We start from the raw sequence: 27,505 nt of genomic DNA, 5'->3' as shown, positions 1-27,505 counted from the left end.
AGTAAATTTAAGAAAATTGAAATCATATCAAGCATCTTTTCTGACCACAATGCTATGAGATTAGAAATCAATTACAGGGAAAAAAATGTATAAAACACAAACACATTGGAGGCTAAACAATACGTTACTAAATAACGAAGAGATCACTGAAGAAATCAAAGAGGAAATCAAAAAATACCGAGAGACAAATGACAATGAAAACACGACGATGCAAAACCTATGGGATGTAGCAAAAGCAGTTCTAAGAGGGAAGTTTATAGCAATACAATCCTACCTCAAGAAACAAGAAAACTCTCAAATAAACAATCTAACCTTACACCTAAAGGAACTAGAGAAAGAAGAACAAACAAAACCCAAAGTTAGCAGAAGGAAAGAAATCATAAAGATCAGAGCAGAAATAAATGAAATAGAAACAAAGAAAACAATAGCAAAGATCAATAAAACTAAACGCTGGTTCTTTGAGAAGATAAACGAAATTGATAAGCCATTAGCCAGACTCATCAAGAAAAAGAGGGAGAGGACTCAAATCCATAAAATTATCAATAAAATTAAAAATTAAAAAGAAGTTACAACAGACACCGCAGAAATACAAAGCATCCTAAGAGACTACTACAAGCAACTCTATGCCAATAAAATGGACAACCTGGAAGAAATGGACAAATTCTTAGAAAGGTATAACCTTCCAAGACTGAACCAGGAAGAAACAGAAAATATGAACAGACCAACCACAAGTAATGAAATTGAAACTGTGATTAAAAATCTTCCAACAAACGAAAGTCCAGGACCAGATGGCTTCACAGGTGAATTCTATCAAACATTTAGAGAAGAGCTAACACCCATCCTTCTCAAACTCTTCCCAAAAATTGCGGAGGAAGGAACACTCCCAAACTCATTCTATGAGGCCACCATCACCCTGATACCAAAACCAGACAAAGATACTACAAAAAAGGAAAATTACAGACCAATATCACTGATGAATATAGATGCAAAAATCCTCAACAAAATACTAGCAAACAGAATCCAACAACACATTAAAAGGATCATTCATCATGATCAAGTGGGATTTATCCCAGGGATGCAAGGATTCTTCAATATATGCAAATCAATCAATGTGATACACCATATTAAAAAACTGAAGAAGAAAAACCATATGATCATCTCAATAGATGCAGAAAAAGCTTTTGACAAAATTCAACACCCATTTATGATAAAAACTCTCCAGAAAGTGGGCATAGAGGGAACCTACCTCAACATAATAAAGGCCATATACAACAAACCCACAGCAAACATCATTCTCAATGGTGAAAAACTGAAAGCATTTCCTCTAAGATCAGGAACAAGACAAGAATGTCCACTCTCACCACTATTATTCAACATAGTTTTGGAAGTCCTAGCCATGGCAATCAGAGAAGAAAAAGAATTAAAAGAATACACATTGGAAAAGAAGTAAAACTGTCACTGTTTGCAGATGACATGATACTATACATACAGAATCCTAAAAATGCCACCAGAAAACTACTAGAGCTAATCAATGAATTTGGTAAAGTTGCAGGATACAAAATTAATGCACAGAAATCTCTTGCATTCCTATATGCTAATGATGAAAAATCTGAAAGAGAAATTAAGGAAACACTCCCATTTACCATTGCAACAAAAAGAATAAAATACCTAGGAATAAATTTACCTAGGGAGACAAAAGACTTGTATGCAGAAAACTATAAGACACTGATGAAAGAAATTAAAGATGATACCAACAGATGGAGAGATAAACCATGTTCTTGGATTGGAAGAATCAATATTGTGAAAATGACTATACTACCCAAAGCAATCTACAGATTCAATGCAATCCCTATCAAATTACCAATGGCATTTTTTACGAAACTAGAACAAAAAATCTTAAAATTTGTATGAGACACAAAAGACCCTGAATAGCCAATGCAGTCTTGAGGGAAAAAAGTGGAGCTGGAGCAATCAGACTCGCTGACTTCAGACTATATTACAAAGCTACAGTAATCAAGACAATATGGTACTGGCACTAAAACAGAAATATAGATCAATGGAACAGGATAGAAAGCCCAGAGATAAACCCACGCACCTATGGTCAGCTAATCTATGACAAAGGAGGCAAAGATATACAATGGAGAAAAGACAGTCTCTTCAATAAGTGGTGCTGGGAAAACTGGACAGCTACATGTAAAAGAATGAAATTAGAACACTCCCTAACACCATACACAAAAATAAACTCAAAATGGATTAGAGACCTAAATGTAAGACCAGACACTATAAAACTATTAGAGGAAAACATAGGAAGAACACTCTTTGACATAAATCACAGCAAGATCTTTTTTGATCCACCTCCTAGAGTAATGGAAATAAAAACAAAAATAAACAAATGGGACCTAATGAAACCTCAAAGCTTTTGCACAGCAAAGGAAACCATAAACAAGACGAAAAGACAGCCCTCAGAATGGGAGAAAATATTTGCAAACGAATCAACGGACAAAGGATTACTCTCCAAAATATATAAACAACTCATGCAGCTCAATATTAAAAAAACAAACAACCCAATCCAAAAATGGGCAGAAGACCTAAATAGACATTTCTCCAAAGAAGACATACAGATGGCCAAGAAGCACATGAAAAGATGCTCAACATCACTAATTATTAGAGAAATGCAAATCAAAACTACAATGAGGTATCACCTCTCACCAGTTAGAATGGGCATCATTAGAAAATCTACAAACAACAAATGCTGGAGACGCTGTGGAGAAAAGGGAACCCTCTTGCACTGTTGGTGGGAATGTAAATTGATACAGCCACTATGGAGAACAGTATGGAGTTCCTTAAAAAACTAAAAGTAGAATTACCATATGATCCAGCAATCCCACTACTGGGCATATACCCAGAGAAAACCATAATTCAAAAAGACACATGCATCCCAGTGTTCATTGCAGCACTATTTACAATAGCCAGGTCATGGAAGCAACCTAAATGCCCATCGACAGACGAATGGATAAAGAAGATGTGGTACATATATACAATGGAATATTACTCAGTGATAAAAAGGAACGGAATTGGGTCATTTGTTGAGACATGGATGGATCTAGAGACTGTCATACAGAGTGAAGTAAGTCAGAAAGAGAAAGAGAAATATCGTATATTAACACATATATGTGGAACCTAGAAAAATCGTACAGATGAACTGGTTTGCAGGGCAGAAATTGAGACACAGATGTAGAGAAACAAACATATGGACACCAAGGGCGGAAAGCAGAGGGGGGTGGTGGTCGTGGTGTGATGAATTGGGAGATTGGGATTGACATGTATGTATACACTGATGTGTTGTTGCATTACTGTCAACAAACTATTTTCTCTTACATGCTGAATCATTTTGTTACACAAAGTCTAAATCCTCATTAAAGTATATACTCCATCTCTCTAGGCTCTCACCCTGCCCAAAGCCACTTTCATTCTTACTTAGAGGACCTTTTCTTATTTAAGTATCTTTAATGATAAAATTTCAAGTGTGATGACTTCCAACATGTAGAGGGAATACTTTGTGTCAAGAAACCTTAATGCCACAACAGATGGGGAACTGTCTGCTCATAAGATCAAACCAGTTAGACCCACTTCTGCAGAAACTTCCTGAGTGTACAGGGTCAAGAGCTGTCATAAACAAAAATGGGTTCTTTAAATAAAGACAAGACTAATAAAGAGATTTACTACAGAATCCCTGAATAAGATCAAAATCCTAACTAATTCTAAAGAAGAGTGAAGCTGTGCTCAGGCCTGTGACCTGAGGGCCATACCAGCAACATCTTAAACCAAAGCTCCCAGAATGGCATCACTTGGCAGTGTTTCCCATCAATGAACCAAGCGATCTTCCCATGCTCAGTCTGACCTTTTCTCCCAGTACAGCTCTATGCCTACTTTAAGCCAGATTCTTCCATTTTCAAAAGAGCCTGTTATCCAGTTCCTCTGAACGTGAGGACAGGATGGTGCCGGTCAATTTATCCTAAGGCCACGAGGCTTGGTGACCTCAACTCCTTTTCTATTAATGACATGGCACCAAAGCCCCTACTTCCTCTGCCTCTGGAATTGACAGTGCCAGGAAGTTAGCAGGTACGTGACAGCAAGCAAGAGGGTGTAAGCACTGCTGGAGGTGGAGAAACGAAGTCCATGCTTTAGAGTGACAGTGTCCTGTCAGCCACATCAGAGTGACCAAAGGGGCACGCAGAATTGCCGCTCAGGCAATGCTGATGGGGATCGAACTGGAGAACAGCTGACCTAGCCTCTTGCTGCTCAACGTGTGGTCCACACACCATCAGCACCGGCATCACCTGGGAACTGTCAGAAATGCAGAAGCTGTAGCTCCACCCCAGACCTACTGAATCGGAATGCACATCCTAAGATACTCCTCCAGGTGATTAGTCTTTGTAGACAAGTTCTCTGGCAAATAACAAAATAAGGACACTCTTTCCAAATATGATCTAAAGCAGTGTTTCTCATTAGCGTAAACACGAAACACCTAGGCATTATAGAGCTCACATTAGACCATCACCAAAAGTGAATTGAATTGCATTCTTATGATACACTAATTGTGGTCATTCAAAATTATTTTAAAGCAACTCCCAAGCAGCAATGACAATATATCCAAATTTGCCTTTTAAGTATACCGTTTCCATTAAGAAAGCAGTTTAGTCACAATGTTGATCAGCTAGCCCTAGCTCTTTTTAATTGTTTTGGAAAATTCATCCTCTATTTTATGGCTTAGTTAATAAATGTAAGCTGTGAAGTTAGCACACCTACAATCTATGACTCTAATATGTAGGTAAACACAGAGATTCGACTTCCATCCTTATTTGTGAAGAAAATAAGCAGCTAGTCTTTAAGTTGTCCTTGGGTCCTTATTTCTCTACAAAGAAAAAGGCTTGGTCACTTGCCGGTAAGAAAGGAATTGAGGACAAGGAGAGCAGTAAAGTTTTGTCACATGTGAAAATAGGACCCAACCAGAAATGCTTAAAAGGAATCGCCAGGTGACACGGAGGGCCCGGGGCTTATACATGATAACTGTGCCAGCAGCTTGGTGGTTTGATTTTACCCCAGCACTGTCTAGCGGAGCTAGGAGCAAAACCAGACCAAGAGAGACAGACTGAGAGCTGGCAGGTTAGGGCAGCAGCAGGTCAGAGGGATGGAGGGCTGAGCGCTCCGGTAAAAGGCTAGTTATTCTCTACACCTGCGTCCGTCTTCCTGTCCTGCCCCTAGGTTCTTCAGAACCTTTTTTTTTTTTTTTTTTAGATTCCATATATATGTGTTAGCATACGGTATTCATTTTTCTCTTTCTGACTTACTTCACTCTGTATGACAGACTCTAGGTCCATCCACCTCACTCCAGGACAAAGTGAGAGAGTAGCATGGACACACATACACTACCAAATGTAAAACCGATAGCTAGTGGGAAGCAGCCGCATAGCACAGGGAGATCAGCTCGGTGCTTTGTGACCACCTAGAGGGGTGGGATAGGGAGGGTGGGAGGGAGACGTGAGAGGGAGGAGATATGGGGATATATATATACGTATAGCTGATTCACTTTGTGATACAGCAGAAACTAACACAACATTGTAAAGTAATTATACTCTAATAAAGATGTTAAAAACAACAACAACAACAAAAGGCTAGTTATTGAAATGCTTAAGCAACTCGGGTTACAATTAACTACACAGGAGCCATAACAGCCTTTGTCAAACTGCAGCATTAAGTAAGGTATGGTCTTGCATATTATTTCTATTAAACTTTACATCAAAAATGAAGTAATTCTAAAACTTACCTACTCTGTTAAAAAATAAAATAAAATAAAAAAGGTGCCGACATAGATTCTTAAGAAGTTCTGCCAGAGAACAGGTTGGTTGGTTGCCAGAGGTGGGGGGACGGGACAAAATGGGAAGAAAAGAAAACAAAGTTCTGTCCTCAAATTATCCATGTTGTATGTTCCAAAGTGAAACAAGTAATTGCTTAGATCAACGTGTCATAATGATGCTAAAATGCATGTTTTATGAATCAATAAAGCATGTTTAATGAAGGAAAACTACACAGTAAAACTTTGGAGATGGCTGGGAATTCGTGTTCCTTCAGTGCCCCCGCCCCACCCCCTTCAGAGACTCTTTTACAGGTGATATGTCTGGATCATCAGCCCTTTTTTAAGTCTTTCCAACCCCAGGAACTCCTTGCTTTATGAGGCCGACTCACTTTTAGTCATTTCTATGTCAAAAAAGCCCAAAGACTTCTCACTGTAATTATAAAATATTGATCCTAACCCTGTCTACTTAATGCAAAATGAATCTCATCTTTCTCCCACAGGAGAGCCCCTGAGCTTTCCTACTTCATACACTCCATGTGTTCCCCCCACCTCACATCTTCTCTTTAAATATCCCTGGTTTCCTCAACATCTCTGGTCCCTCATGTGACATTTTTCCATTCTCTTATTATCCCAACTGGTTCTCCATAGAATAGCTAATTTTCCCAATAATCTCAACTTCCCATGAAAAGAAGCTTACAAAGTCTAACTGTTCCCATTTTACACACGGTGAAACTGAGGCCTAAGAGGTATGTGACTTGCCTAAGGTCACCCAGTAAGTAGTGAAGCTAGGATTCAAACCAAGCAGTTCAACTCAAGTGCATGCTCTTAACCACTGTATTAATTTCCCATTGCTGCTGTAACAAATTACAGTTTAGTGGCTTAACACAAGATAAGTTTATGATTTTACAGTTCTGGAGGTTAGAAGTTCAAAATCAGTCTCATTGGGCTAAAATGAAGGTGTCGGCAGGGCTGCATTCCTTCTGGAGGCTCTGGAAGAAAATCGATTTTCTTTTCCTTCCCGAGGCTCCCTTCGCTCCATCTTCAAAACCAGCAGCATCGGGCTGAGTCTCTGTTCCACTTCCATCTATCTGGTTCTCGCTCCCTCTTCCACTTATCAGGACCCTTGTGATTATACTGGGGCCCCCTGGCTAATCCAGGCTCCTCTCCTGCAACCCTAATTCCACCTGCAACCTAAGCCCCCCTTGCCTTGCAACATATTCACAGGTTCAATGGGCTAGAGTGTGAACATCTTTGGGAGCTGTTCTGCCTACAGCTACCAAGCCTCCTTAAAAACAGGTTCCTGTGTGCTATTCCCTTCTCAGAGTGAAGCATCTGTAACTCAAGACAGGACCCCAAGTGTGGTTAATTATCACAAAAAACCATCACTGTAAAGGTCATTAATAATGGTCATCTTGTAAAATGAGGATAATGGAGTGATTGTGAGGATGGAGTGAGGAAACAGATATGTGATTGGCACAGTTTCTAGCATATAGTAAGTGATCAGTAAATGGAGAGAATTTACCCAACTTCTCTTGTTGCAGACCACAGGTACTTTGTATTGTGGCATCTATATTATACTGTCAGCTGAGATCACGTACAGTGGCGTAGTCACCTCCTATGAACTGACATCACAGTTCATAGGAAGAAGACCTGTTAGTTTTAACAGACCAGGAAGCTAGTCAAATTTAGAATAAAAATAAGGTGGATATAAAGAATCTGAATTGAAAGTCATGTGATCCTATTAGTAAGGTATCACAGAAAAAGGCATAAAATGCATGATTCCATTTGTAGCTAATATAAAATCACAGAATTCATGTGATTGATTTTTTTCAATAGAATACAGTGGAAATATATTCCTGATGAATACCCTTTTGGAGACTGAGGCCCATTCGGATCGTTTTTAGTTTCAGTTTTTGATATCCAGTACATGAGCTATGTGTTATTGCTCCAACATCTATAAACTAGACTAAGTAAATTTCCCATGTTTTCATCCCACCTTTTTTTTAAAAAAAATAAAAATAGGGCAAGTACAAGCCCTAAGGCAAACTGCCAGAAACCTCTGTCCAAGTTTACATGGATTTACATTCAGGTCCTTAAAACTGAGTATTTTTTCTCAATTATTTAAGATTTCGCCTACAGACATTATTATCTGGTCCGCTTTTCCATCTCAACAATACCAAGGCTACAACAACAGACACATTACAGGAATTAAGACAGATGCCTAAAAGGCCAAGGATGGTCATATGAATAAATCAAATACAAATGAATAAAATGGGCATAATGTCAAAGAGATGACAAAAGAGAACAAAGAAACCAGAGGCTCCCATCCTGTCTATGGGACACCCCATATAATGGTTGCCTTGGGGGAATACAGGCCTGCTGTTACCAGATTCACTGCAAAGCTAGGGATGAAGATTTTATCTAAAATATGAGGGTATGCAAATGTTGATTTAAATTTTTAAGACAAACAAAACCTGTGTAAGTCAAGCAAAATCCATTGTGGGCCATTTCATGACCTCTAGTAGGTCTCCTGGACTCTCCATGGGACCAGCCCAGTGATCTGTTGCTTTAGAGCATTTATTTGTGGTGGACAAGGCTGGCTTCTAGTGATTATTTTCCTTCTTGTTAAATAATCACAAACCATCCCTTTAATCATCTTTTCCATGATGTTGTTAGGGAATAACATCTAAAAATCAACATTGACCACTTTTTTGGACATTTGCAAATCTGCCACCTTATGCACATTGTCTCATCCTCCACAGGGTCTCTTGGTTCTCCCCTCCCCTCCACCAACCCTCTGCTCCATATGTATTATGTCAATAAACTACTAATACAAAAACCCTGGCTTCTCTATCAACCCATAAGTAAGTCCTACACACTCTTTCCATCAAAACATTTGGAAACTCTGACCACTTCTCACCATTCCCAATATTGCCACCACATTCTCTTGCCTGAACTACTGTATTAGTCAAAAACAGAACCAAAAGGATACATATATAAAGAGATTTATAATAAGGAATTGGCTCATGCAATTATGGAGGCTAAGTCCCACAATCTGCTTATCTATAAGCTGGACACCCAGGAGAGCTGATGGCATAATTCCAGTCCATGGACAGAGCCTGAGAACCAGGAGAGTCCGTGGGATGGTATAACTACAAGTTCAAAAGCTAGCAGCCTTGAAACCCAAGAAGAGCCAATGTTTCAGTTCAAGTCTGTCTGAAGGCAGGAAAAGACCAATGTCCTAGCTCATGCACTGAGGCAAGAGTAGCTTCCTCTTACCCATAGGAGGGTTGAACTTTTGGTTCTAGGCAGGCCTTCAACTGATTAGATGAGGCCCACTCTCAATAGAAAGGGCAATCTGCTTTACTCAGTCTACCAATTCAAATGTTAATCTCACCCAAAACACCCTCACAGACACACCTAGGATAATATAATAATGTCCGACCAAATATCTGGACACCCCCTAGCATAGTCAGGTTGACACATAAAATTAATCATCACAATTACTGAAGCTGTTCCTTAACTGACTTTTCTGCTTCTCAATTTCCTTCAGTCCACTCTTCAAACACCAATCTATGATCTTTTTTTTATTTTTAAGTTTTATTGAGACATTAACTCACATACTATACAATTCATCCAAAGGGTACAATTCATTGGGTTTCAGTGTATTCACAAATATGTGCATCCTTTATCACAGACAACCAATAATTTCTAACAACAAATTAAATTACTCTCAAAAGTCCCCAATGGCTTCTCATCCCCAGCGGCTTAGGGTAAAATGCAGTCTACTCACCAAAGCCCACAAAGCCCTATACAACCTTGCTGGCCTACCTCTTTGCCTCACTCAGTTCCAGACGCAGAGTCCTCCTTAATGGTCCAAGTTTGATCCTGCCTTGACCCCGCCCCTCTTTTCCTTCTCTCTGGAAAACTCCCACCCATCCTCATATCTTCCCACTTCCTCACTTCATTCAGGTCCCTGATCAAATGCCAGCTCCTGAAATAAGATGTCCCTGAGCACCTTCTCTGTAATACTTCTCATACATGCACTCAATCATTCTCTACCCATTCACTTTATTTTTTCAGTATAATTAAGGTCATTGACAAGGTATTCTAGATTCTTCATGGTAATTATTGGCACCTGACAGGTTATTATCGACTTACTGACTATGCTCCATTAGGGAGCAACTTTCTCTGCCTTACTTGCAGTTGTGTCCCAAGTTCTTAGAACAGTACCTGGCACGGAGTAGGTGTTCAGTATTTTTAGGAAAGGAGGGATAGTCATGGGCCTAAACCCCATCAAGTAACCAATGCCCTGACACCAGTCTTACACCTGGGTTCTATTTCATACTAATGTCATCTGCTCTTCCTTTTCCAATTTCTACATTAAGAAGATGCCTGGGCTTCCCTGGTGGCGCAGTGGTTGAGAATCTGCCTGCCAATGCAGGGGACATGGGTTCGAGCCCTGGTCTGGGAAGATCCCACATGCCGCAGGGCAACTGGGCCCGTGAGCCACAACTACTGAGCCTGCGTGTCTGGAGCCTGTGCTCTGCAACAAGAGAGGCCGCGATAGTGAGAGGCCCGCGCACCACGATGAAGAGTGGCCCCCGCTTGCCGCAACTAGAGAAAGCCCTCGCACAGAAACGAAGACCCAACACAGCCAAAAATAAATATAAAAATAAATAAATTAATTAAAAAAAAAAAAAAAGAAGATGCCTAAACAGAGATTGTTCAAAGTGTCTTTGTATCTGAATAAAACTGTCGTGTATGACATAATCTTACTCTGAATCAATTTTTTTTTAACTCTGAAAGTTAATCATAGTGTTGCTTTAGGAATTCTAATTCATTAACGTTTTGAAAAAAGTTGCCCTCAAGGCTGAAAGTTGGGGCATAAATGTTCATCTTAGATTTAAAAACGAGTAAGTTTTGGAACCATAGGGAAGTGTTCCTAAACTTGTGCCAACGCCATGACTAAGAGATTATGGCTAGAAATAAAACTGGAGTTTCCTGATTTACAGTGCTGCATCATTATGAGGGCATTGTAACCAATTTCAACGTTGACACTGTTTCTAAGTTTCTACTCTTGGTGATACTTAATTTCAGTTGAGAGTTGGAGAAAAATAGGGTGACAAGGAAACTTGAGGAGATCTCCTAAAAATACTTTATATAAATAACTCAGTCATCATTGACTTATTTATATGCCATATACATGGAGGTGTTAAGGCATTTGGATATTTAATATCTAATATTTGTTACCTTGAAGACATCCAATGCACATCAGTCTGTTTCCTCAGACTTGATTACTGGATAACCCCAAACCATTTCAAAATACAGATGGTGATCCACAGAAATTCCAATAAAAGATACATTAGAAAAAAATTATTTACATTAAAATACAACCATGGAAAATGTCATTTCAAATGCACAAAGTGATTTTTTTTTTAGTAGTGGTTAACTTTTATGCTATGATTTCTTACACCAGTGAAATAGTACACTAAAAATGGTAACATTATAGTACTCTTCTGTCTTTATTAAGAAAAAGTACTCCGTATTTGTGTAATTGGTGTTTTGTTTTCAAAGAAAATAATGAGATTGGCATGCTAGTAAAATAAGAATAGTTTAAATGTTAGTGTTACACAGCTTGTAACAGTGGTTCACCTTCCCTTTGTAATAAAAACATTTCTTTAATAGAGTTTTAATCATGAGACCATGACTGAGCAGTTTTAATCAAGTGTATTGATATAGTTTAACTTTCACTGTCTCATTAGGAAATGAAAGTAAAGAAAAAAATCTTTTAACTCAAAACTCCAAGGTCTGATCCAACATATATGAAATTATTCTAATACAGTTAAGAGGTGAGAAATGGTAATTTATAGAAACATTTAGCCTTTGTTATTTATCAACTGTGAGGAAATCAAGAACATGAAAACTAAGAGTAGAGGCAAGAGTAGGGTTATGGGAGGGACCTCCATGTTGACCCCCATCCATCTAAAGATGGGGAGCAGGGCAGTCAGAATCAGCTCAGTATGAATCCTGCTCTTATTGGCTAAATAATCAAATTGGCAAGGATGAGTGAATCAAAAAGAATTTGCTTGGTGGAAGCCTCTCCCAAATTTACTAGGTGGAAGATCTCCTTCAACAAATCTACAAAGTCAGCAATAAAATTCAAGACCAGAAAATAGACACTACTGATCTTACCATTAAATGGTTATTTTAAACTAGCTCTACACCATTTTCCCCTCTCTTCCCATGCTGCAGCTTGTTATCAGTGTTTTGCATATATTAACATCCAAATATTTTCACAAATGCATCTTGCTTATTACCAACTAGAGAGATATTCCCGCTGAGACACACATTGGGTTTGACCTAGTACAGAGCATCTCTCAATCACCACTCTTTCAAGCAAGGCATATATTCACACTGGCTGCCCATGCAAGTCACATTGTAATATTCCTTGAGTACTTTCTCTTCAACCATACAAAATTCATTCCTGCCTCTTACCCAGCAAAGTACCACCCTTGAATGAAAATAGTAATTATATTTGTACTTCTTACATTATTTGTACTTGGAAGAGAAAGGAAAGGAAACAGAAGAAAGTTTTTTTCTCCTGAAAACAGTCTGTCTCGAGGTCTCACATTTTGATTTTATTTGTAGAAAGAACTCACAAACTCAGCGTTTCACAAACCTCCCCTCTCCCAACCCCTGGGCTTATTTTACTAAAAAAAATTTTTTAATAGGATAAATATAGTCATTGCTTAAGAGTAGTTTCCAGAAAAGTGCATGATAAAACCTGGATCAGAATATTTAAATTTTATAGCTGATTCCTCAGGTGAATTTTCTACTACAGAGGAAGGGAACAACTAGATGTTTCAACAGTGACCTTGGCATAGACTAGGTTGCACTACTTTGCTGACACCCAAGTGTATACGTGAGTGAAGATGAATGAATCAGAAGTAATTTTACACAGGTACAAGAACACTGACCACTAATAACCTTCTGAAAAATGGCAGTAAGAACAGACCCATAGACTTGCCTTATTTCTGAAAATAACCATTATGAAGGCAGGAGAAAATGACACATCTAACAGCTTAAGCTAGCTGGCATCTTTTGCCCATTTCCTACATTCTACAGCACTCCTGAATGAGGAGACAACTTTCCCAGCCTCTGTAGTCAAGCTTACACATTCCACTCTTAAAGGAATCTGAAAGAATAACACTTCAGAGCAAAGATGTTCAAATTGAGCCCATATTTTTCATGCAAGTCCGGATATACCAAGGATTTTTCTACTAAGCCCACTGACAGACACAAACATTCAAACAAACAAATGATTCAAACTAAATTTTCTAGGATACCATTGCTTTTCAAAGGGAAATCACAATTGAAATGCCAAGCATGAGAACAATCAAATCTGTAGTCAGTCAGCAAACTAGCCCATGTAAAAGGGTAGGGTTTACTTTCTTGATTCTTTAGCTCTGGTTCTCAACCAGGGATGATTTTATGCCATAGGGGTTATTGGCAATGTCAGGAGACATTTTTAGTTGTCACCAGGGGGGGATGGAGGGCACAGTGCTACTGGCATCTATTGAGTAGAGGCCAGGGCTGCTGCTCAACATTCTACAATGCACAGGACAGACTCCCACAGCAAAGAATTATCCAGCCCAAAATGTCAATAGTACCAAGGTTGAGAAACCTTGCTTTAGAAAATACAAGTAAACCATTAGGGGTCCAAGATGACTATAAGTCTTATGGTTAGTAACTTCCTTGATGTTTTCTACACATATTGTATCGCATGCACACTACTGCAGATGGTAAATATTATTCTGGTTCAACGGCTCTTTTCACCATCAGAATATCTTGCCTGTTTCTCAGGGTTTTGTTTTGAGGTTGAGTTTTTTAATTCTCAAAGTTTTGGTTTTGAGTTTCAATGATTTGAACATACCCACGTTTAACACCAGCTAATTTTTTGGAAGACTCAAACTCTTGGGTTAGAATTTTTAAGCACGGCTTTATAAAGAACAAAGAGAATTTAAAGGATGGGGAAAATGTATTTCTTTACAAAACTCAATCAAGCAAGGAAAACTGTATCTCTAGAAGATCTATGAGAACATGATTACTGCCTTCCTAAAGAAAAAAATAATCATATAATCATACGAATGTTTTAAGTAAAGCATTCAATATATTTCTAAATCATCTTAACATCTCCCTCTGTGTTGTCATTGCTCAGGGGATATTCCAAGTGTTTCACACAGGTCCATCTGCCATGGGTAAATCCACAGCCCTGGCTTCAAAGCTAAATACACATGGCAGTGGACATGAAACAGAGAAAAGTCATAACTGAAGAAGAGAGTAAAAAAGGGAGGGGGCTTCCCTGGTGGTGCAGTGGTTGAGAATCTGCCTGCTAATGCAGGGCACACGGGTTCGAGCCCTGGTCTGGGAAGATCCCACATGCCGCGGAGCAACTGGGCCCGTGAGCCACAACTACTGAGCCTGCGCGTCTGGAGCCTGTGCTCCGCAACAAGAGAGGCCGCGATAGTGAGAGGCCCGCGCACCGCGATGAAGAGTGGCCCCCGCTTGCCACAACTAGAGAAAGCCCTCACACGGAAACGAAGACCCAACACAGCCATAAATAAATAAATAAATAAATAAATAAAGTGAAACCTTAAAAAAAAAAAACCATACAAATATTGTAAAAAAATGAGAGAAAATTTAAAAAAAAAAAAAAAAAAAAAAGGGAGGAATGGAAGAGGGGGCTTGGAGCGCTACGCTCACATAGCTTAACAAATCCTTGCACAGAAATTGTGTAATTATTGCTGTATTTGACTTAACTTGGTATCTACCCCACACAAACTTCATTCATGAAACCACCTCAACCCACACACCAGAACTGAACAAACTAAAGGAAATGAATACTCCTGACCACAGCCCAGTTAGCCAAGACCACTCTCTCCCTTAAGGAACTCACCTACTAGCTGGCTACTGACCCATGAGATCTGTAGCCTGGAAAGAAAAAGGTAATCTCAGGGGCTTCCCTGGTGGCGCAGTGGTTGAGAATCTGCCTGCCAATGCAGGGGACACGGGTTCGAGCCCTGGTCTGGGAAGATCCCACATGCCGCGGAGCAGCTGGGCCCGTGAGCCACAATTACTGAGCCTGCGCGTCTGGAGCCTGTGCTCCGCAACAAGAGAGGCCGCGATAGTGAGAGGCCCGCGCACCGCGATGAAGAGTGGCCCCCACTTGCCACAACTAGAGAAAGTCCTCGCACAGAAATGAAGACCCAACACAGCCATAAATAAATAAATAAATAAATTAAATAAATTCAAAACCTTCATCTGTTAAAAAAAAAAAAAGATATCTCTATTAAGAAAAAAAAAAAAGGTAATATCAGACTCACAGATCTCGAAATCAAACTTATGGTTAGCAAAGGGGAAATGTGGGGGGAAGGGATAAATTAGGAGATTGGGATTATCATATACACACTACTATATATAAAATAGATAACTAATAAGGACCTACTGTATAGCACAGGGAAATCTACTCAATATTCTGTAACAACCTATATGGGAAAAGAATCTGAAAAGGATTGGATATATGTGTACGTATAACTGATTCACTTTGCTGTACAGCTGAAACTAACACATTACACAACATTGTAAATCAACTATACTCCAATTTAAAAAAAAAAAAAAGAAAAGGTAATCTGATCCATTCAGATTCCTCTCTTGGGAAACGCAACTAAGGGATGCCATTTCCTGTTAGAAATGGGACAGAAAAAAGTAATCATGTTGAACGCAGCTGCCACGTTTATGCCTGAGCACTAGATTAATGAGAGTCCTCTGGAAAATCCTCACAATAAAGCACTCTTCCTCTCACTTAGCTTGAAAGCATCTTTGCTCTTTGTTACCAAAAAAGCATTAACTACATGTAAAACTGGTGGATCTGATTAAAGTCTTTGAATGTACCAGTGTGAATTCCTGGTTTCGATATTGTACCAGAGTTATACGAGATGTTACAATGGGGGAAACTGGGGTGAAAGGCACAGAGGACCTCCCTGTACTGCTTTTTTGCAACTTCCTCTGAATCTATATTTCAAAATAAGAAGTTTTTTAAAAGGCAAGTATTACTAAAACATTACCTATCTGTATTAGTTTACGAGGGCTGCCATAACAAAGTACCACAAACCGAGTGGCTTAAAGCAACAGAGATTTATTGTCTCACAGTTCTGGAGACAAGAAGTCCAAAATCAAGGTATTCACAAAGCCATGCTCCCATGAAACCTGTAGAAGAATCCTTCCTTGCCTCTTTCAGTTTCTGGTGGTTTGCTGGCAATCTTTGCTCCTCCTTGGCCTGTAGATGCATCACGCCAATCCTCAGTTGTCACATGGCTTTCTTCCTGTGTGTATCTGCCTTCACGAGGCCATCTTCTTATAAGAATGTCAATCATATTAGATTAGGGTGCCTACCCTACTCCATTATGACCTCTGTTCCCATACTCCATGTGACAACCCTATTCCCAAATAAGATCACATTCTGAGGTACTGCAGTTTAGAACTTCAGTATACAGGCATACCTCAGAGATATTGTGGGTTGGGTTCCAGACCACCGCAATAAAGCAAGTCACATGAATTTTTTTTTGTCTCCCAGTGCATATAAAAGTTATGTTTGTACTAACTGTAGTCTAGCAAGTGTGCAGTAGCATTATGTCTAATAAAGCAACACACATACCTTAATTAACAAATACTGTATTGCTAAAACATACTAACCATCATCTGAGCCTTCAGAGAGTCAAAGAAGTAACATCAGAGAACACTGGTCATGGATCACCACAACAAATATAATAATAATGAAAAAGTTTGAAATACTGCAAGAATTACCCAAATATGACCCAGAGACATGGGGTGAAAAAATGCTGTTAGAAAAATGGCGCTGATAAAACTTGTTCGATGCAGGGTTGCACAAACCTTCAATTTATAAAAAATGCAATATCTGCAAAGTGCACTAAAGCGAAGCACAATAAATTGAGGTATGCCTGTATTGTATCTTTTTTTTGAGGAGGGGGGGACACAATTCAACCTATTAACACTGAGAATAACTCAAGCCATCTGAAAAAAACAGAGTACTTTCAATACAATTCATACTTTTAATTTTCACAGAAGTTATTTCGTAAAAGTTATTTTCATATAAAACATACTTATTTTATTAAATTGAATGTTTCTTCCTAGGGAGACTTCAAAAACAAAAGTTCTTTAACTTTATTCCTTAAATAATACCTCTGACTCCTATATTACTAGAAGTAATTCATACATATATGTACATTGCAATATATGCATATATATGAAGTTTTTTGCCCAACCAAGTTTGAGACCAATAAAAATATCATGTCAGCTGCTTAGTCATGACAGAAATAGAATAGATGTAACTTGGTAAGAAGGAAGGAATTAATATTTGAGCCCAACTTCTCTGGAACTTTATATATAGACAGTTGACCCTTGAACAACAAAGGTTTGAACTGCACAGGTCCATTTATATGTAGATATTTTTTCAAGAAATATATTGGAAAATTTTTTGGAGATTTGTGACAATTTGAAAAAACTCACAGATGAACCATGTAGCCTAGAAATATCAAAAAAATTAAGAAAAAGTTAGTATATATCATGAATGCATAAAATATATGTAGATACTATCCTTACACAGGCATAAGGTGAGTGATATTTAATATAAAATTATTTGTTAGTTTTCTTACTGTTTTATAACTTCGCTTTCAAGGAATTACATTACAGTACAATATGCCTCTCTCTCTCTCATGATTGGAGAAACTGCATATCAGACTATCATCACAGGTAAGTGGGCTTTTCAATGTAACAATGTTTCTAATACTGTATTATAAATATGACTGTAATACTGTATGCCACAAAAATCATATAATGATTCATTTATTAGTGTATAGGCTTGGCAACCATGAAGCAATCATAGTGCTGTTTCTTTGTTATTAATGCATGAATCATTATACCTTTAAATAAATATGAATTTCTTTTTCACATCACCTTTTCAATTTTATGACTAATGTTAGAAATATTTATAACAGCTATAGTGTTTTGTATCATATGAGACAATACTGATGTTGGTATTGACAGACAGATGATTCAACTTGTAAACAGACAACGTAAACTTAGGTTTCAATAAATACAGTACAGTACTGTAAATGTATTTTCTCCTCCTTAGGATTTTCTTTTATCTAACTTACTTTATTGTAACAATGCAGTATATATTGATAATACATATAACATACAAAATACGGGTTAATCGACTATTTATGTTATAATAAGGCTTCTGGTCAATAGTAAGCTATTAGCAGTTAAGTTTGCGAGGGAGTCAGAAGTTACACACAGATTTTCAAGTGCGCAGGAAGTTGGTGCTCCTAACTCTCGCTTTGCTCAAGGGTCAACTGCATTCTATATTTCAAAAGAAAATAGTAATTTTCTGATCTTTCAAAGAAAAAACTGTAAAAACTCTTCTTGCCTTCTCTCCTAGACAGATATTTTCTAATAATAAACACTCTGCCACCAACTTATTCCTGTCAAAATTCTGATGACACCTTCATGCCAGCTGCAAACCCAGAAATTTTAGTACTGCTACCTTTAATCCATCATGCTTTTAACATCTGCAAACACATGCATGGCCAAACAGAAGGTTCCTGAATGTATCATAAGCAGCTTGACTATTCCAAAGATAAAATATTAACATATGTTATTTACATTCCAGTTATTAGCTGTCTTAAACTTGAGTGTTTTGTAAAATTAATTTTTTACCTGACTCCCATCGTCAGCCTTGATTCTTAGGGATTGCTAACATTTTGAAAATTACTCATCATTTGTAATTATGAATTATTTATTTCCAAAGATATGGTCCCACTTTATTACTGATCTCTCTAGGGTCTTGATACAGCAGAGAATGTATATAATGACAGTATGGGGTGTTTTTCATACACAAAACTCCCAATTTAAAGCTAGAATGAATCTAGAGAGTCATCCATAGTCATCTTATGGAAAATATTACTGAGGCAAAGTAGAAGACAGAGACTTGCCCAACATCACACAGGATGTTGGTAGGAAACCAAAAGAGCTGACAGGTCTTAAGTATGTTGCAAATACACTCCAAAACCTGCATGCTGAGTGAGGGCAATGTATAAGCACGAAGCACCTGAAATGTAACAACTTATCAGCTTTGGCCAGTTTCCATAAACTGTGGTCAACTAGCAACCAATATACGGAGGGCTGAGTTTTGGAAAGACCGTGATCCTAAACAAATGCAATTTGTGGAAGAAATGGGCCAAAAAGGGGGATACAGGCAGTTTGAGGGCACAAAAAGCAAAACAAACAAAAAATTAAATAAATAGAATAAAAGCCTCCAGGCAGAATGGAAACAGAAAGAGGAACTAAAGATATAAGGACAAGATCACTAGAAATACTTTTCTTGAGAAAAAGGACCCCGAATCTAATATCTATGATAACTCCAGATAAGAGAACGTGTTTATGCCCATCTTTTTACATTTCAGAAACAAGTCTAATTTTGAAGATAATTTATTACTTACCAAACCTGCTATTGGTGTGGACAGTCTATTGATCTTCTTAATGACACCAGGTTTAAGCTTATTAATCAAACTGAAAGTAAATAAAGAAACAACATAGGCAGTTACAAGAATGCCAATATTCGTTTAGTGTTCTTTTTAACATCCTCAAAAATCATACATGTCATTCATCGATCCCAATATGTTCTTCAGGTCCAAGAGCCCAACAGAAAGCAAACAACTAAGAAAATAAGTCAGAGACCAGCAAAGCCAACAACAGTGAACGGCCTCTTAGAACATATAGACACACTTTTACATTCAAAGGCATGTCCTTAAAAATAGTTCCACATTTGTTAAAGAAAGGTAATATTTGATTCTGTTTCAACAGTTAGTTTAAGAATCTCTTTCATTATAATATAGTTCTCTTCAACCTAAGAATACTTTTTTCTATTAATCATTTTTATTGATTTTTTTTCTCAAACTGATCCATGTTTTAAAAAGATAGATTCAAACCATATATATTTTTTTTTTTTGCCATACTTAAAGGGTGCGGTGGAACTCATCCAGATAACAACTATTTCCCATTGGTAACTCATTCAAGTCTATGATTGCTTTGTTATCACTGCGGAATGACTGGGTAAAAATTTAAATGCACCAGAACTCTCCAAAATAGGCTAACAGTCACTTCAGAATCTAACACTGAACAAAAGTTTATGCTGTTATTACAGAATCTGCAAGGATATCTGTAAGTCTCTAGATTCTAAAACACTTTTAGAACCCAGCTTTGACACCTGAAACTTAAAGAGTACAATTTTTGGTTCTAAATCTAGATTATTGTGAATTCTATATTTTTGTTGCTGTGCACTGATAACAGTGCCAAGCCATGTAGAAACTTAATAGTATAATAATGTTTTTCTAGTAAAGTTAGCCTCGTTAATTAATCATTAATCACTGCCAGAAAACTATAATTTGAAACAATGATTTTCCTATTCAATAATGCTTCCACAAAAACACAATTCTTTATTTTGTAACAGAGTTCCAAAAGGAAAGCAAATATAGGAGAAAGAATCAAACATTCTTAATTTACTGGTCTCCCCTTCACAATGGGAAACAGAAAAAAAAAAAAAAATCTGACACTTGTGGAATGTCACTCCTTCAACATTCCAGAGATTTATATATACACTTGAGTGTGCTAAAAATAAAGAAGACAAAAGTCTCAGTTTAATAAGCTTCAGAATGTTGTTAACAGGATTCAAAATTACAAAACAGTGGCTTATGAAGATTTAGTCTGGTGAACAAAAGCTGTTTTTCTGTTTTCATAGTTTCTTCACACAAAGATCTTTAGATAACTTAACATAGATGACAGAACCACCCCTCGACTTTAAGCATTTCCAAGAACTGTTACTCTTTGACTCCTAATTTCTTACTTGTGCACTGAAAACCACGTAGGAAGGAAGGCTTTCTCCCTCATGGTCACAATATTTTTCTTTAATCACTAGCTGAAGAGCTAGCAAAAAATTGAGCAGGTTTATAAGAAATGACATTTCCAATTTAATTGTTCTAGTTGTTCCCTATTAAGCAAGTATTTCTTGAATTCTATTACTGGTGGCTTCTTGCAACGCATAGTACAAATAACTGAAACATTACTTAACAGAATCATAATTCTAGCATAGCGTCAACCAAGAAATTCGTAGCAGTTGTTGACCACTAGTTTGACAGTGACTTTCCTACAGGAACTTGAATCTTAAAATGTAATCTTTCTGTGATATTAAAAGTTAGACACCAATATGAGCTGGGGCACCTTATAAAATGTCAGGGAAATCTGACATCAGTTGTCCTTATTAAAGGAACAGTGTCATAAATTCCGCCTCCACCCACTTGAGTCACTGGTAACTTTGGCCAGATCATTCCATTTACCTGTTTACTTCACTTACCATTTTTGTATTACAGCGTTAGTAATATCGAGAGAATTTTTTTTTAATACAGTTTCTGGAATGGATAATAACACAGCCTACTCTCAGTTAAGTCAGCCAAAGGAGGCAAGGGATAGAGACTCCTCCCTCATCAGAACGTTTCAGAGCTATTACTTAGAAGCAACATACACCCAATGGACTGGCATGCATTCCTGAGCCTCCTCGTATGTGTACAAACATGGAAATAACCACAAGAAAAAACAACACTCTGGATAACATGCAAACTACCCTCTAAAAATAGTGGTGTCACTAGAGGAAAATGCTGTTTTATTTTGTCAGCTGTTAAAATGGTATCAGTTCTAAGCACTAGAATATGGAGAAAATGCTCATATAGTTTTGGCAAATAGTGAGCATCCAATCTGATTATGAATCACGAGTAATTATTTTCATATACAATTAAAGAAAGATTAGGATACTTCTTCTGGGGAGAAAAACAGGTTTCATAAAATCTAAAATTCTGTGAAATTTAAGTCTATCTAAAGGAATAGGGCATAGTCTTACGTCAAATAAAATACAAGCACCACACAAGAGAGATACTACTCTCTTTTACAAATGGAACTTCTTTGCATAATAAGTATTCTTCAGTTACACGTGTGGGGCTTCCCTGGTGGTGCAGTGGTTGAGAATCTGCCTGCCAATGCAGGGGACATGGGTTCAAGCCCTGGTCTGGGAAGATCCCACATGCCGCGGAGCAACTAGGCCCGTGAGCCACAACTACTGAGCCTGCGCGTCTGGAGCCTGTGCTCCGCAGCAGGAGAGGCCGCGATAGTGAGAGGCCCGCGCACCACGATGAAGAGTGGCCCCCGCTTGCCGCAACTAGAGAAAGCCCTCGCACAGAAACGAAGACCCAACACAGCCAAAAATAAATAAATAAATAAAATTTAAAAAAAAAATTACACATGTGGAATTCCTAAAGGCAACACTGGCTTCAGGTCACTGGCTCTATTTAAGAACCATGTAACACGCTAACCTTCCAGATACCTCTGTACACAAGGAACTAGAGGCAGTCAAGGGACCACTTTATCTGCCTGCATCCCTTTGCCCCACCCCTCTAATCCTATGTAGAATCATACCTCGACTCCCCCAAGCTTTCCCTCATGGCCATGCGCTTTGCTAGCATACCAGGGGTGTGCTCTTTCAGTAAGATGAAAACCAGAACAGGAAACACGGAGTCACTTGCTATCTCCCATGGTAGAGCACTCCCGCAAAAAGGACTACAACCCCTCTCCTTCGTCTCTTTCCTCCAGTTTTATCTACTTCCTCTTCTCCTCCTCCCCAAAATGTATCGTCCCCTCCCTCCAAGGGAGTTGAGTTACATAACAGATGCTAGGAAGTTGCCTCTGTTCAGAAATCTCATCACCAGTGAATGTGACCTGACTTCAAATATAAGTCAGAGGCAACACTCCAAGAAAACTGCACATAGAGCTCAGTATGGCGTCTGGCTCAGTTATAAAAGGCTTTAATGAGAACTAGAATGTGATGCTCTGTGTCTTGGTCTCCAGGAACTAGTTCCAAATGCCAAATCTCATTTCCCCTTTATCAGAAAGCTCTTCAGCAGAGGTAGAAAATCGAGAGACATCTTTTGGCTTCCTATTTCCAAAGATTTTTTCCAAAGGTACCAGAAAGACTGACATCAAAGAGCATATCAATGCAATGAGAGTGAACTTTTTAACCTATAAGTATTTGGTTAGTCATTCACACATACATATTTTTTTTTAATTTTATTATTTATTTATTTATTTTTGGCTGTGTTGGGTCGTTTCTGTGCGAGGGCTTTCTCTAGTTGTGGCGAGCGGGGACCACTCTTCATCGCGGTGCGCGGGCCTCTCACCATCGCGGCCTCTCTTGTTGCGGAGCACAGGGTCCAGACGCGCAGGCTCAGTAGTTGTGGCTCACGGGCCCAGCTGCTCCGCGACATGTGGGATCTTCCCAGACCAGGGCTTGAACCTGTGTCCCCTGCATTGGCAGGCAGATTCTCAACCACTGCGCCAGCAGGGAAGCCCGACGCATACATATTTTTAATATCTTTCTGTCAGCTGCATTTTCTAAACATATATCCCCACATTAGTCAAACTTTTCCTATCAGTAAGCTAAATATTTGTTTAAAAGATATACTAAAGATATTACACATTTCCTTACAAATTAAGGAGCAATGCCTTGTTTTACCTGTTACTCGACACAATCATTTGTCTAGGTTTCCTCGAGATGCAGACTCTGCTCAACAAACAGATGTCAAGTAAAGACAGAGCACTGCACTGGGATCAGCCGCAGAGCAACCAGCCAGTGAAGGTGCTAAGTGCCACGATGTTCTCTCATTCCAAACACATCTCCTAGCACTCATCGAAGGACCTGGCGTATCAAATATTTTATAAACCCACTAACTTCGAACGCAGAAATTTTCCTGTGAATGATTCAAAATCTCTATCTTCTTTGCAGAAATAAATTTAGAAGAACTTTTTTAGTTGCACTCAAATGCTAGACATGATTTTGTGCTTTTCCCCTTTGTTATTTTTTCTGTTACCAAACAAGTCAATCTTCAGTGTTCTCTCCTGATTGTCAAATGCTGATCAAGAGAGTAAGCTCTCTAGGGACTTCCCTGGTGGTCCAGTGGGTAATACTCCACGCTCCCAATGCAGGGTGCCCAGGTTCGATGCCTGGTCAGGGAACTAGATCCCGCATGCATGCCGCAACTAAGAAGCCCGCATGCCGCAACAAAGATCCCGAGGGCCGCAACTAAGACCCGGCGCAGCCTAAATAAATAAATAATAAGTAAATAAATATTTTTTGAAAAAAGAGAGAGTAAGCTCTCTATCAGATATATTAATTTAGACTGGTTATCATAAGTACATTTTTTACTAAGATCTTTAATTAATTATCTACAGCTAAATTCATAAGTTGTAATATTTTAAAAATAAAAACCACCTTCAGTAGTGATCACACATCCATGGGTAAAGTAATAAGCATATGTAATTTAAAATTTTAAAGTTTAAAAACATTCAATACAAAATTTTATGATTACTTTAGGATTGATATTTTTAAAGACTGGTAGTAAAATTAATATAAGTTTGATGTCTAGAATTCCTGTGGCAGTAATTTTGAATACTGCTGAATTAGGACACAACACAAATAAATGGTTCACAATACATGCTAAGATGGGAAAGTAGGTGGAGTAGCAACAAGTCAGTACCAATGCACTGATGATCATCATTTCATGATGATAGGACTTTCTTTTTAGCTTCACTGTTATGCCTGAAGCATCCTCAAGTGAGTCTAGCAAAGCTCGAGCGGTGTGACAGCAGAGTCCTCTTATTCTAGGCAACATCAACAGTTATGGCACTAATGGATCTTGCTGAGTAACAGGACATTTCCCAATACAACATCAAGAGCCATACGTGTCTAGCAGGAGGACTCTGGTTTCCTGTCCTGGTTCTGCTCTTCACTATTAAGTAACATCGCAAATTCTGCTCCATCCCTTCATATAAATCAGAGGATTCTCACAGTCGAACTTAGGTTCTTTCCAACTTTTGCCACTGTAAAAATGCTTGGATGCATGTCTGTACGTATATCTTTGACCATGTTCCTTCTCATTTCTTATAGTCTATTTCTAGAAATAAAATCATCAGTGTCAAGCTCTTGGTACTTGTCTGGAAAGGAACCTGGCAATATGAACCAATTTACTTTTGCATCAGCAGGAAGCATTCCTGTGTCTACCTCATGGTATGATAAAAGAGTGACACTGTTTCCCTCTGCCTGTCAGCTCCCCACTGCGTGATCTCCCTAGTGCTGCAGCCTTTATAAGCACAGCTTGTAAGGGATATAAAAAATTTTACCAATGTTTTATGTATCACGTTTTAGATATTTAAGCTCTCTTTAATATTTTCCACTACGAAGAGGCTTTATGCATACCTTTTTCCCCATTTTGTAGTCTTAGAGTCCAAAACAAAAGAATTATTGGGGAAAGTCTTATAATCTTTATGATAAATATATGTTTATATTAATAAATAAACTAGCATATAATTACTTGACAGATACTGCCAAATTGCTGTTCAGCACTGTACCAGCTTATACTCAACTGGTCATTTTGAGAATATCATAGACTACTTTGCCATAATACGGCCATCATTTTTTTTAACAGATTTTAAATTACTTACTAGTTCAATTTAAAAATCGTATCTGATTTTAACATAATTATTTCTTACTATTGAAAGTAGAGATTTTACTATTTATTTCCAGTAGTATTTCTTCATTTGTGAAGTATTTGGTCACATCCTTTGCTCATTTGTCTACTGAGATTTTCAAATGTGTACCTTACCAGTTTATTTGAACTCTAGATAATATTTAAGCCAATTCTGCTTAAAATATTTTTCCCAGAATGTTATTTGCCAGAGTTATCTATTTCATAAGACTTCAAGTCTATTTTTTCTGGGTTTTTTCTATTCCTTCAAAGCTTAGAATTTTAAACTGCCTCCAAAAATTTTTTAATTCTTCTATTTTATTTTCTCAGCTTTTTATTATTTTAATCCAGGCTATATTCTGGTATATGTAAGGTTTGGGTTTGGGGTTTTTTTACTGAAGTATAATTGATCTACAACACTATGTTAGTTCCAGGTACATAACACAGTGATCCAATATTTCTATACATTACAAAATGATCACCATGATAAATCTAGTTACCATCTGTCACCATACAAAGATATTACAATATTATTGACTATACTCCCGTGATTCATTTATTTTATAACTGAAGTTTGTACCTCTTAATCTCTCTCACCTATTTCACTTATTCCCCACCCCACCCCCGCTCTGGCAACCACCTATTTGTTCTCTATGACTGTGTTTCTGTTTTGTTATATGTGTTCACTTGTTTTGGTTTTTAGATTCCATATTTAAGTGAATCATGGTATTTGTCTTTCTCTGTCTGACATTTCACTTAGCATAATACCCTCTAAGTCCACCTATGTTGTCACAAATGGCAAGATTTCATTCTTTTTATGGCAGAGTCATATTCCACTGTGCATATATACCACCTCCTCTTTATCCCTTCATCTCTTAATGGATGCTTAGGTTGCTTCCATATCTTGGCTACTGTAAATAATGCTGCAATGAACTTAGGGGTGCATATATCTTTTTGAATTAGTGTTTTCGTTTTCTTGGGGAAAATAACCAGAAGTGGAATTGCTGGATTAAATGGTAATTCTATTCTTAATTTTTTGAGGAACCTCCATACTGTTCTCCATAGTGGCTGCACCAATTCACATTCCCCCCAGCAGTGCACGAGGGTTCCGTTTTCTCCACATCCTCACCATCGCTTGTTATTTGTTGTCTTTTTGATAATAGTCATTCTGACAGGTGTGAGATAGTATCTCACTGAGATTTTGATTTGCATTTCCCTGATGATTAGTGATGTTGAACATGTGTCTGTTGGCCATCTGCGTGTCTTCTTTGGAAAAATGTCTGTTCAGGTCCTTTGTCCATTATTTTATCAGGTTGTTTGTTTTTTTGATGTTGAGTTGTGGAATATGGTGAGTTTGTAAATTAATTCTTAGCCAATTATGTACCCCAATACAAATAATCGAGTGACTCATCTCTTCTCCATTCTCTCATCTGTCCTTTATCACAACTTCCTATGCATAAGAATGTATTTTGGACCTTCCAATTACATTAATATGTACATTTATAAAGCAATCCATAATTTTTTAATTACTGTGCTTTCTCAAGTCTGTCATTTGTTCTAATATTGAGACAGTCTCATTCCACAGAAATTTTTAGTTTTAGGATTTTTCCTTTTCTCACCTGTTTATTCTTCCCTATGAATGTTAAAATCCTATTTATTCTAAGAAAAGTCTGACTAGATTTAACATGGGTATTGGCTTAAAATTATAAACAAATTGACAACTATTGGAAATACAGTTTTTCATTCCATTTCTTAAATCATATAGTTTACCATTACATTTTAACATACAAAATAAAAGTCTCACACATTTCTCTGAAGTGAACAGTAAACTGTGTTCTAAACTTTTTCACTATTGCCCTTATCCCTTAGATCTCATCTGACTTTCTGACTGATGATTGTTGGTATGTAAAAATTCTAGAGATTAAGTCTCTCATATAAGGCA

At 37.9% G+C, this 27,505-nt stretch overlaps 1 protein-coding gene across 8 annotated transcripts in view; it reads right to left on the bottom strand.

Annotated features, from left to right (window-relative positions):
• LMO7 (LIM domain 7) overlaps positions 1-27,505 on the bottom strand; it is a 196,371-nt gene that overhangs the window by 101,732 nt on the left and 67,134 nt on the right. For all 8 annotated transcript variants that reach the window (XM_036832020.1, XM_036832025.1, XM_036832027.1 and 5 more), the window contains one exon: positions 19,441-19,510. In XM_036832020.1, coding sequence (XP_036687915.1) covers positions 19,441-19,510 — 70 coding nt within the window. The remainder of the gene's footprint in view (positions 1-19,440; positions 19,511-27,505) is intronic.

Source organism: Balaenoptera musculus, chromosome 18 (assembly GCF_009873245.2).
Source record: "Balaenoptera musculus isolate JJ_BM4_2016_0621 chromosome 18, mBalMus1.pri.v3, whole genome shotgun sequence".
NCBI classification, from domain to species: domain Eukaryota; kingdom Metazoa; phylum Chordata; class Mammalia; order Artiodactyla; family Balaenopteridae; genus Balaenoptera; species Balaenoptera musculus.
The sequence above is the reverse complement of the archived record's forward strand: the minus strand, read 5'-3'. Positions and strand labels throughout refer to the sequence as shown.